The 17345-nt window shown below is 37.0% G+C and overlaps 1 protein-coding gene across 1 annotated transcript in view; it reads right to left on the bottom strand.

The window, feature by feature from the left end:
- Positions 1 to 17345, bottom strand: part of SEC63 (SEC63 homolog, protein translocation regulator) — a 70528-nt gene that overhangs the window by 30492 nt on the left and 22691 nt on the right. The window contains exons 2-6 of the mRNA XM_061131871.1: positions 15646 to 15745; positions 9263 to 9377; positions 7716 to 7828; positions 1944 to 2005; positions 1318 to 1376 (exon numbers count right to left, since the gene is read on the bottom strand). Of these exons, the coding sequence (XP_060987854.1) occupies positions 1318 to 1376; positions 1944 to 2005; positions 7716 to 7828; positions 9263 to 9377; positions 15646 to 15745 (449 nt within the window). The remainder of the gene's footprint in view (positions 1 to 1317; positions 1377 to 1943; positions 2006 to 7715; positions 7829 to 9262; positions 9378 to 15645; positions 15746 to 17345) is intronic.

Here is a 17345-nt window from a genome sequence, read left to right as displayed (position 1 = left end):
AAGCACATCTTATGTATTTCATTGAATCCTTACTTTCAAACTCTGTGAGGAAGGTACCATTATTATTTTCTTTTTGCAGACAGGGAATCTGCAGCATATACAATCATCCCTCAGTATCTGAGAGGAACTGGTTTCAAAACCCCCAAGGATACCAAAATTCAGGGATGCTCAAGTCCTTTATATAAATTGGTGGTAACAGAGTATCCAAGGGATGTGAAACATGCTGATAGGGAGAGCCAACCTCAGTTGACCTTGAGCCATGTTGGGGCTGGGGGACCAACCTCCTTGCAGTGGAAAATCCACATATAACTTTAGAGCTGGCCTTCCATACTGTGGCTCTGCATCCATGGATTCAACCATGGATTGTGGAATACTGTAGTCTGTATTTATTGGGGAAAAAAATCATATATAAGTGGACCTACACAGTTCAAGCCCTTGTTGTTCAAGGGTCATCCACATCTTTGCAAGTAGTTAGTGTCTTAGAAATAAATGATAAAACCTGGCTTCTTTGCCTCAATATCAAACAGAATATATAATGTTGTTTCCAAGTAATTTCTATTGGTCTGATTTTTGTCCTACTACTCAATCCTAAATCTGGTAGCTAACAAACTTTCTCTTCTCTAGTATTCCCTCAACATGCTTATATACAGCAACTATATACCCTGGAAGAAAACATGTAAATAAATAGCCATAAAATGACACTAAATAGCCATTTTCAAAACAAATGACAGACTATAAGGATTGGAACAACTGTTACAAATGACAGACTGGGTTTTATTGCTTCAAAGACAGCTCCTAGATAATTATTTTCAAGAAAGGAGAAGTAGGGAATTCCTAAACAACAGGTTAAGATAATTTCTGACGTTTTAAGAATTACAGCCTCTCATCGCTGGCTGAAGTCTGATCATCCTGCTGCCCCTTAAAGTAGCACATAGAATATATACCATTATGTTAGGACACATTAATAATTTAGCTTGGATAAATGTGGAATACAGGATAATTTAAATTTTGAGAACTAATTAGCGATAACTGTCTACGCCATAAGAAAAGTAGTTCCCTAAACCAATGGTAAGACCCAATCCGAAACTACCACCAAAAGAAATCACCACAATTTGAAAGTTCTAAAACTACACTAGAGTACATTTCCCCAAATTCTCCAATGTAATAATAAGAACCAATTCTTTTCTCCATTACGTAAAGTTTCCATCATACACAGTTAAACTAGAAACAGTATACTGGGATTTTCTTTGTAATGCTTTCTTTATATTACCAAGATATATCCAACACATTAACATGTGTCTTATTAAGTGTACTCACCAATATTGAATTTTTCTGGTCAACGATCCAAGCTGGGAGGGCAATTCCAAAGCTTGTGGCTAAAACAGGAAGAATGCTTTTGAAGAGTCTGCACTTCAGTTTCATTTATTTATATCCCTAAATTCTACCTCCTGTCACCTCCAAAAAACTTTAAGATTATCTTATTATGTGTGTCTCACACACAAAAGTTGATGTGAAATGGTTTATATCTGAAACTGTAAATTTTTCCAGAAGAAAAAAAAATCTAAGTACATGAAATCCTTCTTCTCAGAACACTTAAATCCATTTACATGTCCTGAATTTATGTAAACACTATGAATATATGGTAAAATGTTTAGTCAGTAAAGAAAAAACAGATATTTCATCCTATTTTTATCAACTGCTAACTGTAAATGATGAATAATGACAGTGACTACTCTTCTCATCAAATCAAAGATCTATCTTTACAACTAATCTCTAGAAAAATTAAGTAAAGGAAACTCAATTTACGTATCCATTTAACTCTGTGTGGTTATAATTTTTCTATTCACAAACTAAGAAAATCAAAACATTCTTTTAAATCTAACATTTTCATAATATACACAATACCTTAACCCCAGTATTTTTTAAATAATCATTTACCACACCTTGAGGCCCATCTGGATTTCCAAACTCTTCCCAATTTTTGCGGGATTCTTCATCAGTTAAACTAGCATAAAAAGAACAAAGGCGCAAAATTAGAAAACCACGTCTGAAAAATAAGCACTCAACTACACAAACTCTATTAACCAACCAACTCAGTTCTTAAAAGAAAGAATTTTAGAGACTCAAGAAAAACTCTCTGAAACCTGAAAAAAAAATAGGGACAGGTAAGGAAGGAATTCAGCATTAACAGTCAGTTCAGTTCAGTCGCTCAGTCGTGTCTGACTCTTTGTGACCCCATGAATTGCAGCATGCCAGGCCTCCCTGTCCATCACCAACTCCTGGAGTTTACTCATACTCATGCCCATCAAGTCAGTGATGCCATCCAGCCATCTCATCCTCTGTCATCCCCTTCTCCTCCTGCCCCCAATCCCTCCCAGCATCAGGGTCTTTTCCAACGAGTCAACTCTTCGCATGAGGTGGCCAAAGTATGGGAGTTTCAGCTTCAGCATCAGTCCTTCCAATGAACACCCAGGACTTATCTCTTTTAGGATGGACTGCTTGGATCTCCTTGCAGTCCAAGGGACTCTCAAGAGTCTTCTCCAACACCATAGTTCAAAAGCATCAATTTTTCGGCGCTCAGCTTTCTGCACAGTCCAACTCTCACATCCATCCATGACCACTGGAAAAACCATAGCCTTGACCAGATGGACCTTTGTTGGCAAAGTAATGTCTCTGCTTTTTAATATGCTGTATAGGTTGGTCATAACTTTCCTTCCAAGGAGTAAGCGTCTTCTAATTTCATGGCTGCAGTCACCAACTGCAGTGATTTTGGAGCCCAAAAAAATAGTCTGTCACTGTTTCCACTGTCTCCCCATCTATTTCCCATGAAGTGATGGGACCAGATGCCATGATCTTAGTTTTCTGAATGTTAAGCTTGAAGCCAACTTTTTCACTCTCCTCTTTCACTTCCATCAAGAGGCTTTTTAGTTCCTCTTCACTTTCTGCCATAAGGGTGGTGTCATCTGCATATCTGAGGTTATTGATATTTCTCCCGGCCATCTTGATTCCAGCTTGTGCTTCATCTAGCCCAGCGTTCCTCATGATGTACTCTGCATATAAATTAAATAAACAGGGGGACAACATACAGCCTTGACGTACTCCTTTCCCAATTTGGAACCAGTCTGTTGTTCCATGTCCAGTTCTAACTGTGGCTTCCTGACCTGCATACAGGTTTCTCAAGAGGCAGGTCAGGTGGTCTAGTATTCCCATCTCCTTCAGAATTTTCCAGTTTATTGTGATCCACACAGTCAAAGGCTTTGGCGTAGTCAATAAAGCATTAACAAACAATGCTAATTAATGAGCCCGGATACAAATTCTTAGTTGGCCCAAGAGTTCTCAAGTTTAGCCAGTTCAAGACAGAAAATCAAACTTTAAAGGCTATTACATTTTCTAAGGAGGCAGGGGGAATTAGAGGTGACTTTTTAAAATCTTATACACTCATTTATTTCCCAAAGTTTTTTCAATGAGCATGCTTTTATTTTAATAATGACATACACCTATATTTTAAATGTAAACTTAATACATGATTAATAATAATCCCTCCAAAACTTGCACCACAGTCTCAAAGAAAAAAATAAACAACACCTATAAAATTCCACTGCTGTGGTAAAGGTCATTTGCACTGTACTGAGATCACAATTTTCTCCTAAGCCAACTTCCAGGAAGACTAGGCAAATACCTGCTAAAGCAACAGCTTCCTAACTCAGGCAATATGAGAGACAGCGACTCTTTTTTTTAATACGTAAACATAAATATAACCCATGGCCTGGGCAATGGCTCAAGGCACAGGGTAAGAGTAGCTTTATTCCAAGTCCTGGCTAGACGTTTAAAAAAAAAAAAAAAAAACGTTAAGAGAACTCTTTCCTTCATAAACTTTACAATGTTGTTAAGGAGACAAGGCAGTCACAAACATACAAAAATGACCAATAACATAATAAGGAAGACATTCTTGCAGACCTACTGGCAGAAGATTATGTTTATGTTCAAACCTAACTTTAGCCAAAGATGGAGAAGCTCTATATGGTGAGCTGACTGTGGCTCAGATCATGAACTCCTTATTGCAAAATTCAGACTTAAATTGAAGAATGTAGGGAAAACCACTAGACCATTCAGGTATGACCTAAATCAAATCACTTACGATTATACAGTGGAAGTGACAAATAAGACTCAAGGGATTAGATCTGATGGACAGAGTGCCTGAAGAACTATGAACAGAGGCATGACATTGTCCAGGAGGCAGTGATCAAGACCATCCCCAAGAAAAAGAAATGCAAAAATGTAAAAGGGCTGTCTGAGGAGGTCTTGCAAATAGCTGAAAAAAGAAGAGAAGCTAAAGGCAAAGGAGAAAAGGAAAGACATACCCATTTGAATGTCTAGTCAAAGCTACGATGTTTCTAGTAGTCGCGTACAGATGTGAGAGTTGGACTATAAAGTAAGCTGAGCACCGAAGAATTGATGCTTTTAAACTGTGGTGTTGGAGAAGACTCTTGAGAGTCCCTCGGACTGCAAGGAGACGCAGCCAGTCAATCCTAAAGGAAATCAGTCCTGAATATTCACTGGAAGGACTGAAGCTGAAACTCCGATACTTTGGCCACCTGAAGCGAAGAACCAACTCATTGGAAAACACCCTGATGCTGGGACAGACTGAAGGCGGGAAGAGAAGAGGACGACAGAAGATTAGATGGTTGGATGGCATCACCAACGTGATGGACATGAGTTTGCGTAGGTTCTGGGAGTTGGTGATGGACAGGGAACCTGACATGCTGTAGTCCATGGGGTTGCAGGGAGTCAGACACAACTTAGTGACTGAACTGAATTTTAGCCATATTTTTATTTCCCAGAACATATGTACCTAAGATACAATATATTTTCTATTCAATAAAGCTCCAAGTTGAGAGAAAGAATGCAAAAGTCCTTAATAAAATTGCAAAATTTTTCAATGATTTGAAATATTTTTACACTTATCAATTTGGTCACTTACAAAAACAAAGCACCTTGACATCTTTAGTCCTTATTCAACTGTAACTTCACTTATATTATTTGACCTAAGGCTACAGTAAAACACAAGAGCCAAGGAAAGGCACTGTTAGACTGCAAGTTAATAAGGAGTGGTGCTAAGATTCTTTCTGCTAAGGGAGGGATATTTCTCAACAACTTTTGCCGTGGTTTCACTGTATAATTGTCCACCTCATCAAGAGCTTTAGCCATTGTTTCTTTGAATTTTCTGTCTCCTAATGAGATTCTTTTCCCCAAAATAATTATCTCTGTCCCTTTCTGCCTTTCTAATGATGGCAGCAACATAAACTGTTCTGTTCTCTATTCAATGTCCTCAGATTTGCAAAATAAAGCACAGCTCGCATCAAAGAAGCATTTGATTTTTCAACCTGCACACACATCTGATTAAAACTTCATTAACTCATTCATTAAACCAATCTGTGTACAACTGTTGTGTAACCATTCTGTATAGTCAAAGGAATTACCAACTTTTTTAAAAGTCAGTTTAAGAAAGCAACTGATTTTTTGCTACTTATTAGTGTTTCAGTACAATACCATTTCTAAGACTTAAAGAACTTAGAAGCTGTGTGATTTCAGTATAATTTATATATAATAACCTCACACAACACCACTGGTACTAAAGTAATTTTTTTTTAATTCAAGGAGTGTGAAGATTCCTAAACATGATTATATCCCTTTACTTTGAGGGTGGGAGGTTATATCATAAACCCCATTAGGAATCTAAATCTAATGAAATCTATGCCCCTCTTGTCCTGGGAAAAAAATGCACATTTACCAATACACATAAATTCTGTATACCATTTCAGGGACCTCAGATTATAAATCCAAATGCCTTCACTAAATGATATATGAGCAGCCTGAGTTGGCTATATACAGCTAAATTATGTATTCATATGTAAGAATACATGCAAACATAGGTTGTAAAAGTTAAAATAGTTTTAAATATGTTAATTCATGCTGCCCATGTGTTATAAAATAGTTTAAACACAGGTTCTACACCCAAAAGCAAAATCCCAACTGTATCCAGAAAAATGAATCAGAGAATTCATAAGTTGGTCTAACTCCTCAAAAATAACCATACCTCCTTTCCTTTAAGTAACAATCTGGTCTGAAGAAATAGCAATGACCCACTTAAATATTATCATGAGCAAATAAGGGAAGAGAAACTAGCTTAAATAACCAAGGCAAATTCTCAAAAACTTTGTAGATCAAAGTCTATAACTACATTCCCCAAGTTGCTTGAAATGCATATCTTAGGCTACTAGAGTTATACGTAAGACAGCAGCTTCAACTCAATCACTCAAACCTATCACATACATATTCAGTAAATGTACCCTTTTAACTTATCTAGTTATATTTGTACAAGTTAAAGTAACTCAAGAGTTCTGGGTCCCAGAATCATTTTACTTCTTCACTGCCTGATAGACCATCAACTATTTTAGACCTTTTACATACAAAACACTCTACATCATGATCATGCAACCGAGTTAAAACCAAAGGCCATATGTTATTCTTCAGTACTTTTTAGAATAGTGACCATTACAAAGTCAGATTTCCAATAACCTGAGAACAAAATCATGACCTTGAAAATGCTACAATACCTGAAAACTAAGTGGGGGGGGGGGGGGGGGCAGGGGGAGGAATAACTGCACCAAAAAACACCAGAAGTAAAACTACTCATTAATCTTGGCTGACTTCCTCTGGAAATCTTCAGTTCTTAAATAACCTGAAGACAGCAATTAAGGCACTTCAATACTTGTGCAACAAGGGTCAATGCGTGAAGGAGACACTGAAAAAAGGGGGAAAGAACACACCAACTGAAAGACAGCGATCTGGAGAACATCTGCTGCGTAGAAAAGAAAATGCAGAGCACACGTCAGAAGCTGTTGCAAGTGCTGCTTTATTACAGAATCATATTCACCCAGAAAACAAGTAATCCCCGAAGGATGGGGGCAGGGGAGGAGGGTGTAGGCAGAAAGGAGACATGGTCAATATACTTCTATTAGGCACAAAAATGCGTAAGACAGTATTTCCCAAACTTTTGTCACTCATACTCCACTTTCACAGTCTGCTATTATATCTGCATGTTCTATTACTTATATTTTTCAAGTTAGTTTACAAAATTGTACATCACTGAGTTTTCCTCAAAAAACAGATAACATCTTGTCTGTATTTTACTCTTTAATTCAAAATATGGGTTGTGTGAGATATACCTATCTTGATTCCTGAAGAATCCAGCTACCTTTTTATCTCTTGCAATATTAACACTCAAGAAGTAACTAAATTTTATATCCTCTATCCTGTTTTCCAAAAATTAAACTCATCTTTAAATAGTTTAAATGAAACAAGCTATAATGCTTATATGCTTGTCTCATTTAAAAGAACTAGATCTAGCCTAATAAAAAGCCTAGAAATGAAAGCAAGGTGTTAGTATATCCTCTTCTAATCAGTATGCTTTGAAAATAGCTCAATTAACATATCACTTATTACTTAATCAACTCACATGGCAAAAGCACTACTGTAAGTTACTTAAAATCAAGGTTTAGCTAAATTACCACTCCAGGGTTATCAGGAAGTTCCACAGAAGACTCAACATATGAGGTCAACACTTGAAAAAAGTATATGACAATTATTTTACTGATCACTGTTTTATTCCAATAGAAACCTTAAAAATGTATAACGAGTCCTAAAATACTTACGCTGCATAAGCTTTTGCTATTCTCATGAACATAACTTCATCACCTCCTTTATCTGGATGATATTTAAGAGATAGCAAACGATACTGTTTCTTAATCTCTGCTACAGTTGCCCCCTAAAAGAAAAGGCTTTCTTTTAGTAAAAATAAGCAGACTACTGTAAAACATAATCCATCCCATTCCGAACTTAAAATATTGAACTACTCAATATTTTCAGAAAATGAAGTTTTCATTCTATATATCTTGTCCTATAAAATTCACCCACATATTTTTAAGTAAAAATATTTATGCTGTCCAATATATTTTATTTTACTGAGCATCTAACTATATTCCATGCACATAGATGATTTGAGATTGATAACATATAAATGCAATTTAAATAAAATGACAGTGAATTTTAAATATCAAAGAATGATCAAGTTAATTAATTCTGGCTGGATTAAAAGCTCAAATCAAAGGTTAACCTCTTTTCTAAGAAATAATCTGAAGACCATCTGGTTTCATCTGCTTGACAACATTTTAATATTAAGTAACATTAAGTTTACCTTAGTTGTTTCCTAATTGGATTCAATTTCTATTAATCAATTTTTCACATTGATTTTTTTATGGCATTAAATTATTCCCAAACCTTTAAAACTTAATCTCTCTTGATGACCATGATCATCACAGTAAGAAAAATCAGATGGTATGCAAACTTTTCTTCTACAATGCGGAAAACCAGAAGATAAATACACTCCTTACTTTGCATTATATGAATCTCTGGATCAAGCCATCTACTGAGCAGAGACAAGAAATAAAAGACAGCAGTATGGGGAGAAATGGAAAGAGCACTAGGTTCAACTTGTTTACCAGGAAGTCTGGGGACCCCAGGCAAGACACAGATTTTCCAGGCCTCATTTTCTCCATCAGAAGAAAATGCTAGATGATCTCTAGCATTCATTTCAGTTCTCGCCACAGATAAATTTAAAAGACTAATTTTCTACTGAGACCATCAATCAAGTTCAATTAAGTCACCTAGTACACAACACTGTAAAGCAACTATACTCCAATAAAAATTAATTTTAAAAAAATGTTAAAGAAAAACAAAAGAGAAAGTCACCTAACGGATACATTCCAGGTTAATCTGAATTTCTATGACAAAGCTACCAGTTCTTTATAAGACATAAAGACTTAACATACTGCCTTAGTGTCAACTAAAACAGGGTCCTATCCAACTAACATAAATAAACCTCCTGGTTCTAACTTTGCATTAAACCAATCTTAGAAATGTCTTTTAAAAATATACTAACTTCTCATCTCCAAATACTTTTACATTTTAGCAATTACAAACCAACTCTTAATAGGATGGTAATCGACATCTATAGCTTCAAAAACACAAATATATATATATATATATATATATGCATTAGAATAATAATAGATTGGGTATCTTTTTTAACTGATCAGAGTCTGATTTCTTTAGGCACAACTCAATTTCTTTTAGGCTGTGGGCCTACAGTATTTTCAAGGGATCATTAAACTAATGTACATTATATAAAAATACTACTTACGGGATCTAAATTTAATACTTCATAAGGATTGTATTCTTGATATTCTCGGTCTGTTTTGGAAACTTTGTATGCAAGGAATAAGAACAATGCCCAGCCTGCTAGAAGAACAATTTTCCTGTTGAGAAAAAAGATAAGTAAAATATAAGTAAATACAACTCTTTGGCTTTCCTTTAGATTCTGAAGACATTTTGGCAAGATCAAGACATAGAACAATCTAAAGTAGTCTCACTGACTTAAATTAGGGCTATTGACCCATTTATTGTAAAAATAATCGCTCTTGACCTTGCAACTACACTTTTAGTAAGATAAACTACAAAAAATAATTGGTCAATTGTGCAAAGATAAGTAGCCTTAAGTAGTCTTGTTTACTATAACAGTAAAAATTTGGAAACAAACTTAATGTCCATTTATTGGGAACTAAAATAAATCATTCATAGGAGACTAATTAAATAAACCAAGATAAAGCCACAAAATGGAACATTTTTAGCTAATAAATATAGACAGACATGTGGGCTTCCCCAATGGCTCAATGGGTAAAGAATTCGCCTGCAATTCAGGAGACACTGGAGACTCAGGTTCCATCCCTGGGTTGGGAAGATCCCCTGGAGGAGGATATGGCAAGCCACTCCAGTATTCCTGCCTGAAAAATCCCATGGACAGAAGAGCTACAGTCAAGGGTCACAAAGAGTCAGATGCAACTGAGCATGATAGAAAGATCTGCACTACAGGTTAAAAAAAAAGACATAAAAGAACATATAGTTGGGGGGGGGAATAATTTATTTCTACCTCAGTATGTTCTATTTGGTAAAAATACTTTAAAAATTGATATTACCAGTGTTGGAGAAGCTAAGGAAAAAAGGAACACTCATACATTGTATACTCTGAAGGAATATCTGGCAATAAGGTTATCAAAAGCCCTAAAGAACTATATACCTTTTAAACTATCAATCTACTCCACTGAAAGAAATTAAGAAGCAAACAAACTAAAACTAAGTTTATAAAGTATAAGGGTGGTAACAGATATAATTAATACCTGAAAACACACATAAATGTCCATCAATAGAGTACTGAACAGATCAGTAACAGTACATCTATAGAGAAATGCTATCTAGACACTAAAAATACTTGCTGTGGAAGATTCTCTACTTTGTAGTGTTAAATTAGAAAAACATTTCAAAGCTGTATGTACAATGTAATCCTATTTTTTGTAAATAAAAATATAGAAGGTAAATCATCTTAACGGTGGTTATCTTTAAGTGATGAAATGGAATAATTTTTATTTTTTATACGTTTTGTATCACCATCTATTAGATAGGAACTCTTAAGACATAAATGAATCATAGGAATCCTAATCAAACAAACCGAAGTGATCTGTTTTCAAACACAAAAAGAAAACATTTCACACATTTAAGCTCTCTTGATAGAAACATAGCTTAAAACGTGTTTATTTGGATTGAGTTTCTCGGACCTAATTCCAACCTACCTCTATACTTATATCACCCTAGGTTTTCAAACAAAATAAACTGCCACCTCCGAAAGTTCCCTAAGTTTTTCCACCATCATGCTCTTGCTCCCCTGGGTCTTTCTACCTAGAATTCCCATTCTTCATTTCTGTATATCCAAACTGTATTCATCCTTCAAGACTCAACTCGAATTATCCACCCAATCCATAACCGCTGTCAAGATGATCAACAGAAAGACTACGGTTACAGTCACAAAGAAACATAAACCATGACCCTCTCCCTCTGGCTCATTGCAAACTCCTTGAGCATGTGGTCAGGATCTTATACTCAGTTCTGACTAACCTCAGAGTAACAAACACAGATAGCACTCAGATGCAAATTTTGTTCTACCTGGCCAAATCAATGTTCTAAACCTTATTAAAGGGCATACTACTGGAAGCTGCTTTCCACATGTCCAAAGACAAAGAATACCTAGAATACTTCCAGTTTTACCTGCCTATCCAGTGATAGGTAGTTAGGACCACAGACTCTGGAACAAAACTGCCTTAAGTCAAATCCCAGTTTCACCGCTTATTACCTAAGAGATCTTGGCGAGTTGCTTAGCTCAGTTTCCAATTTCTAGAGTGGGTCTGAGAATTAAACAAGATTAGGTATGTAAAGAAGAGAGGGAAAGATACACCCAATTGAATGCAGAGTTCCAGAGAACAGCAAGAAGAGATAAGAAAGCCTTCTTAAGTGAACAATGCAAAAATAGAGGAAAACAATAGAATGGGAAAGACTAAAAATCTCTTTAAGAAAACTGGAGATACCAAAGGAACAGTTCATGCAAAGATGGGCACAATAAAAGACAGAAACAGCAAGGACCTAACAGAAGCAGAAGAGATTAAGAAGAGGTGGCAAGAATACACAGAACTATACAAAAAAGGTCTTGATGACCTGGATAACCATGTTGGTGTGGTCATTCACCTAGAGCCAAACATCCTGGAGTGTGAAGTCAAGTGGGCCTTAGGAAGCATTACTACAAACAAAGCTAGTGGAGGTGATGGAATTCCAGCTGAGTTATTTAACATACTAAAAGATGATGCTGTTAAAGTGCTGCACTCAATATGTCAGCAAATTTGGAGAACTCAACAAAGGCCACAGGACTGGAAAAGATCGGTTTTCACTTCAATCCCAAAGAATGCTCAAACTGCTGCACAACTGTGCTCCTTTCACATGCTAACAAGGTAATGCTCAAAATCCTTCAAGCCAGGCTTCAACAGTATGTGAACCAAGAACTTCCAGATGTAAAAGCTGGATTTAGAAAAGGCAGAGGAACCAGTGATCACACTGCCAACTCTTGTTGAATCATAGAGAAAGCACGGGAATTCCAGAAAAACATCTACTTATGCTTCACTGACTAAGCTAAAAGCCTTTGACTGTCTGGATCACAACAAACTGTGGAAAATTCTTAAAGAGATGGGAATACTAGACCACCTTACTAGCCTCCTGAGAAACCTATATGCAGACCAAGAAGCAAAAGAACCAAACATGGAACAACAGATTGGTTCAAAATTGGAGTATATCAAAAAGCAGTATGTCAAGTCTGTATATTGTCACCCTCCTTATTTAACTTATATGCAGAGTACATCAATGTGAAATGCCGGGCTGGATGAAGCACAAGCTGCAATCAAGATAGCCAGGAGAAACATCAACAACCTCAGATATGCAGATGATACCACTATAAGAGCAGAAAGTGAAGAGGAATTAAAGAGCCTCTTGATGAAGGTGAAAGAGGAGAGGTGAAAACGCTGGCTTAAAATTCAACATTCAAAAAAAATAACATCATGGCATCTGGTTCCATCACTTTATGGCAAAAAGAGGGGGGCGAAGTGGAAACAGTGGCATATTTTATTTTCTTGGCCTCCAAAATCACTGCAGACAGCAACTGGAACCATGAAATTAAAAGACGCTTGCTCCTTGAAAGGAAAACTATGACAAACCTAGACAGCATATTAAACAGCAGAGACACCACTCTGCTGACAAAGGTCTGTATAGTCAAAGTTATGATTTTTCCAGTAGTCATATATGGATATGAAAGTTGGATGATAAAGAAGGCTGAGTGCTGAAGAACTGATGCTTTCAAATTGTGGTGCTGGAGAAGACTCTTGAGTGTCCTTTGAACAGCAAGGAGATCAAACCAGTCAATCCTAAAGGAAATCAACCCTGAATTGGCAGGACTACTGCTGAAGCTGAAGTTCCATTATTTTGGCTACCTGACGCAAAGAGCCGATTCACTGGAAAAGACCCTGTTGCTGGGAAAGATTGACTGCAGGAGGAGAAGGGGGCAACAGAGAATGAGATGGTTGGATGGCATCACTGACTCAATGGACATGAGTTTGAGCAAACTCCAGGAGACAGTGAAGGACAGGGAAGCCTGGTGTGCTGCAGTCCGTGAGGATGCAAAGAGTCAGACCTGACTTAGCAACTGTACAACAACAACAAAGATATGTAAAGCATCTAAAAGGCGCTTCCAAGATGAGAAACAATTCATGGCAGCTCTTGGCTGTTACCACTAACTCTTGCCCATGTCTCAGCTCTCAACTAGGACCCCTCACTTACTCAAGAAAGCCTTCATTGTCTCAAGCCAGTTAAGAGCCCTCCCTCCATTCTTTCATGGCACCCCAAGCTCCCTTTACAACCCTTACTAAACTCTATTATCATCATTTGCTTACTCACTAGTATTTTGTTACTCACAGTATATCAGCACCTCCTATAACATTTGACACATACACAGCACACAGTAACTACTTATTGACTGAATGATGAAAATAGTTTAAAATAGAAACTTGTGACTCAAAGGCAAAGTTTGCTAATACCCTCAATATGCAAAGAAACATTTTAAATTATATTTTATTTCCACACAAACTTAGTAACTCCACATTTTGTTTTGTCAACTTTCCCAAAAGGCTACAAAGCTCATAAAACAAACATAAAAGAGAAACTGAAAACCACTAAAGTAAAATTTTTAAAGCAAACAAGGTGAGAAGAGAAGGGGAGCAAAATACCTGAAACACACCACAGCCCATGCTGGACGGCTCTATGCGCGGCATCTGGCTCCCGGAGCCAAAGGATAAAGCAACGAGCGGAGGCTGACGAGAGTTCCTGAACTGACGGAAGCCACCGCAGCCAATAAACCCCCCCTCTGATTTCCTGAGAGCCAAACCAAAGGAAGAAACAGGACAGACCACGTCATGCTCCGGGCCCAGGTTTTTAAAAGCATGTTTGGTTTCTCTGAAAAGACAAGCATTTTCCCTACATGTGATTCCCTTCAGTAATTAATGTCCTGTATTTTTTCTTTAAGCATACCTTAAAAGTCATTTCGGAAGCAACTTTCAGAAATTAAAGTATATACATAATGACTGCTTAATTTTGAAAGAATGCTTCAGGGTTAAGTAGCAAAAAAGTTTGGATGGCTCCTGATCTTATTTATATTTTTACCAGTATTATTTAATTCCTACTTAAACATCCAATAATCTGAAGTTCAATTTAAGTAAATCTCTTTTCTAATTACTGAAGAGAACATCACAAAGTTAGGTTTTTTTTCCCTTGAAATTTGAGGTTCAGATACCCACAATGTGTTGACCAAGGCCAAAAGAGAAGAAACTGAAAGCCTCGTAAGTTTAACTTAAAAAGAGAAGCAATAGCAAGGAATACATAGCAAACACGAAACTACTCTGGTAAACACCAATTCTGCCTTTTAGTTTCATACTATTAAAGTGAAGATTTCCCTCCCTATACAAAGGAACTAAACCAGGCAAAGTCAAATCTTGCAAAGAAAACTATTTAAGTCTCCTTAAGTAACACACATATGTTGAAAACTATCATCATTTAAACCAAGATTTAAAAATAACTGGTTCTACTTTCACTCATTTCCTCTGCCAGGTGTTGCCCTCCTAACTACTAGATAGATACATGTAGGTGATTCACGGGGTACAGTCCTTCACTAATGGCAGCTCTTTCACTTCCCCTCAGTTTCATGTTACCTCTAAACTGATGACTTAGGGTGAAGATCCAAAGCCTCAGTGCTAACCAACAAAGCCCTGAAAAATCAAAGACATCTACTCAGATTAAACATGCTAATGGCCGATTTATGTAGATTGCCTTGCAAAAATAAAGGGTAACCAGGTCCTCACTCTACCACTTCTTGCTGCAAGAACTTAGTCAAGCTTCCTCATCTTCTTAGTTTCAGTTTCCTCATTTGGGAAAAAGCAAAAATATCTACCTAAAAGTTAATATAAAACTAATGAGTAACATATAAAATCCCAGTACAGCACCTGGCACACAGTACGCATCAACAAACTTCAATCACTATGAAATGCAAACTTGACTATGTCACCTCCATGCTTTTGATAATAGATTCCTCCATAATCTTTGAGACAAAATTCAAATCCTGACACAAGATACATAAGATCTTCCTTCAAAATTTGACTTCTCTTTCTCCCCTCCTCCCTCTAGTCGGAAGTACCCTCTCTCTCTTTTGAACTTCTAAACCACTCGGTTCAGACTGTTCTCAAATTTACTAATCACATCTTGCTCCTACTAAGGTTACAATTTCTCTACAGACACAGATTTTATTCATCATTATGTGCTCAGTCGTGTCCGACTCTCTGCGACCTACGGACTGTAGCCCACCAGGCCTCTCTGCCCATGGGATTCCCCAGGCAAGAATACTGGAGTAAGGTACCATTTCCTCTTCCAGGCAATTCCCAACCAGGGACTGAACCTGGATCCCCTGTGTCTCTTGCTTTGGCAGGATTCCTTACCACAGTGCCACCTGGGAAGCCCATTCATCATTATACCCCTATTTCATATGATACCTAGCAAAGAGTAAACACAAAGCATGTGTTGTTTTGCTTTTAATTGAAACAAATTACTTACTTTACTGTAGGAATAATATTTGGCTGGGGTTTTAATAACCGCAAACGGTACCACATACATCTTCCATATACTTTTCTGATATTCTTTAATCGATTTTGCTCTGTCAAAAAAAAAGAAAAAGAAGGGGATAAATTAAACCATTTTCACAGTGAAGGCAAAATCAGAGTTAAACCATCCTAGCCTTCATTATCATGCTGATACTTTACTGGAACATGAAAGTATTCTCTGTGCTATGCTGAGCTGCTCAGTCGTGTCCAACTCTCTGCGACCCCATGGACTGCAGCCCGCCAAGCTCCTCTGTCCATGGGGATATTCCAGGCAAGAATACTGAGTGGGTTGCCATGCCCTCCTCAAAGTACTCTCTACTTAACATTTTAAGAAAAATTCACAAGATAGGCTCAATTTTCTACCACTTAGAACAAGTGATCTATCTGGAAAATTTTATTCAACTACCAGGCAATCATTTTTCATGTGAGACATAATAACTTCTAATTGAAAAACTTAAAACCTGACTTGAACCCAAAATATTTAATTACATAGTAGTTTCTAAGAAAATTCTCTCCTCCTTTTCCTTCTGCTTCAGAAGTAACAAAAAGTGCAAAATAGTTGAAACACGCACTTTATTAAGGAAACCAAGCAGAAATGATACTCTTCAAACATAAAAATAATTAATTTAAATGAGAAAAGTCACACAAACTCATAAGAAATTAAAACATTTAAAAGTTGTAACAAAAGGCATCAATTTAGTCCCCAGGAAAAATCTGCAATTCAATTTTAAAAGGAATTAAACCAAAGACAACATACCATATACTGTTTTACTAAGCTCACCACAATCACTTAGTTTAAATAAGTCTCCCAAGTTAAAAAAAATTTTTAGATTAAGTTTTAAAATAAAAATCTACCTTTTCATGAAAATGGCATACAAAAAGCAAAGAAAGAAGCCCATGTCACACCAAAGCCAAAGACGAAAGCTTGGAAGGCCAAGAAGGCAGTGCTAAAAGGCATCCACAGCCACAGAAAGAGATCACATTACCCACCTTCTGGGTGGCCCACAACACTCCAAAAGCAGCCCAATTACCCTTGGAAGAGCAATAAGCTTAATCATTATGTCATCATCAAGTTCCCCCTGAGCAGGGAGTTGGTCATGAAGACGACAGAAGACAGCAACACACTTGTGTTCATTATGGATATCAAAGACAAAGTACCACATCTATGAAGAAGCTCTACAACATAGATATGGCCAAGTCAACACCCTGATTAGGGCTGATGGAAGGAAGGTATATGTTCAACAGGCTCCTCACTGTAATGCTTTGGATGTTGCCCCAACAAAATTGAGATAATTAGCTGTTTAATATCAAATAAAACATTTTTCATAAAATTAAAAAAAACTACGACACTTCCCTAGTGGTCCAGTAGTTAAGACTGCACTTCCACTGTTGGGTGCACAGGTTTGAACTCTGGTCAGGGACCTAAGATCCCCAAAGGTCACATGGCACGGCAAGAAAAATAAAAAACCACCTACAAAACCAAAGTCCTTAAATGAGATACCAGGTAAGTAAATAAAAGAACTCTGCAGATAACAGAATGCTCCAAAGCTGTCATCTAAGTCCACCTACCCTGTTACCACCATGCTTGAGGAAAGAATCCCCATGAGAACGCCATGTGGCAAGAGTTACCAGAATCAGGTAAGATGAAGAGGG

Source organism: Dama dama, chromosome 28, assembly GCF_033118175.1.
Source record: "Dama dama isolate Ldn47 chromosome 28, ASM3311817v1, whole genome shotgun sequence".
NCBI lineage: Eukaryota > Metazoa > Chordata > Mammalia > Artiodactyla > Cervidae > Dama > Dama dama.
This window is presented reverse-complemented; position numbering and strand designations above follow the sequence as displayed.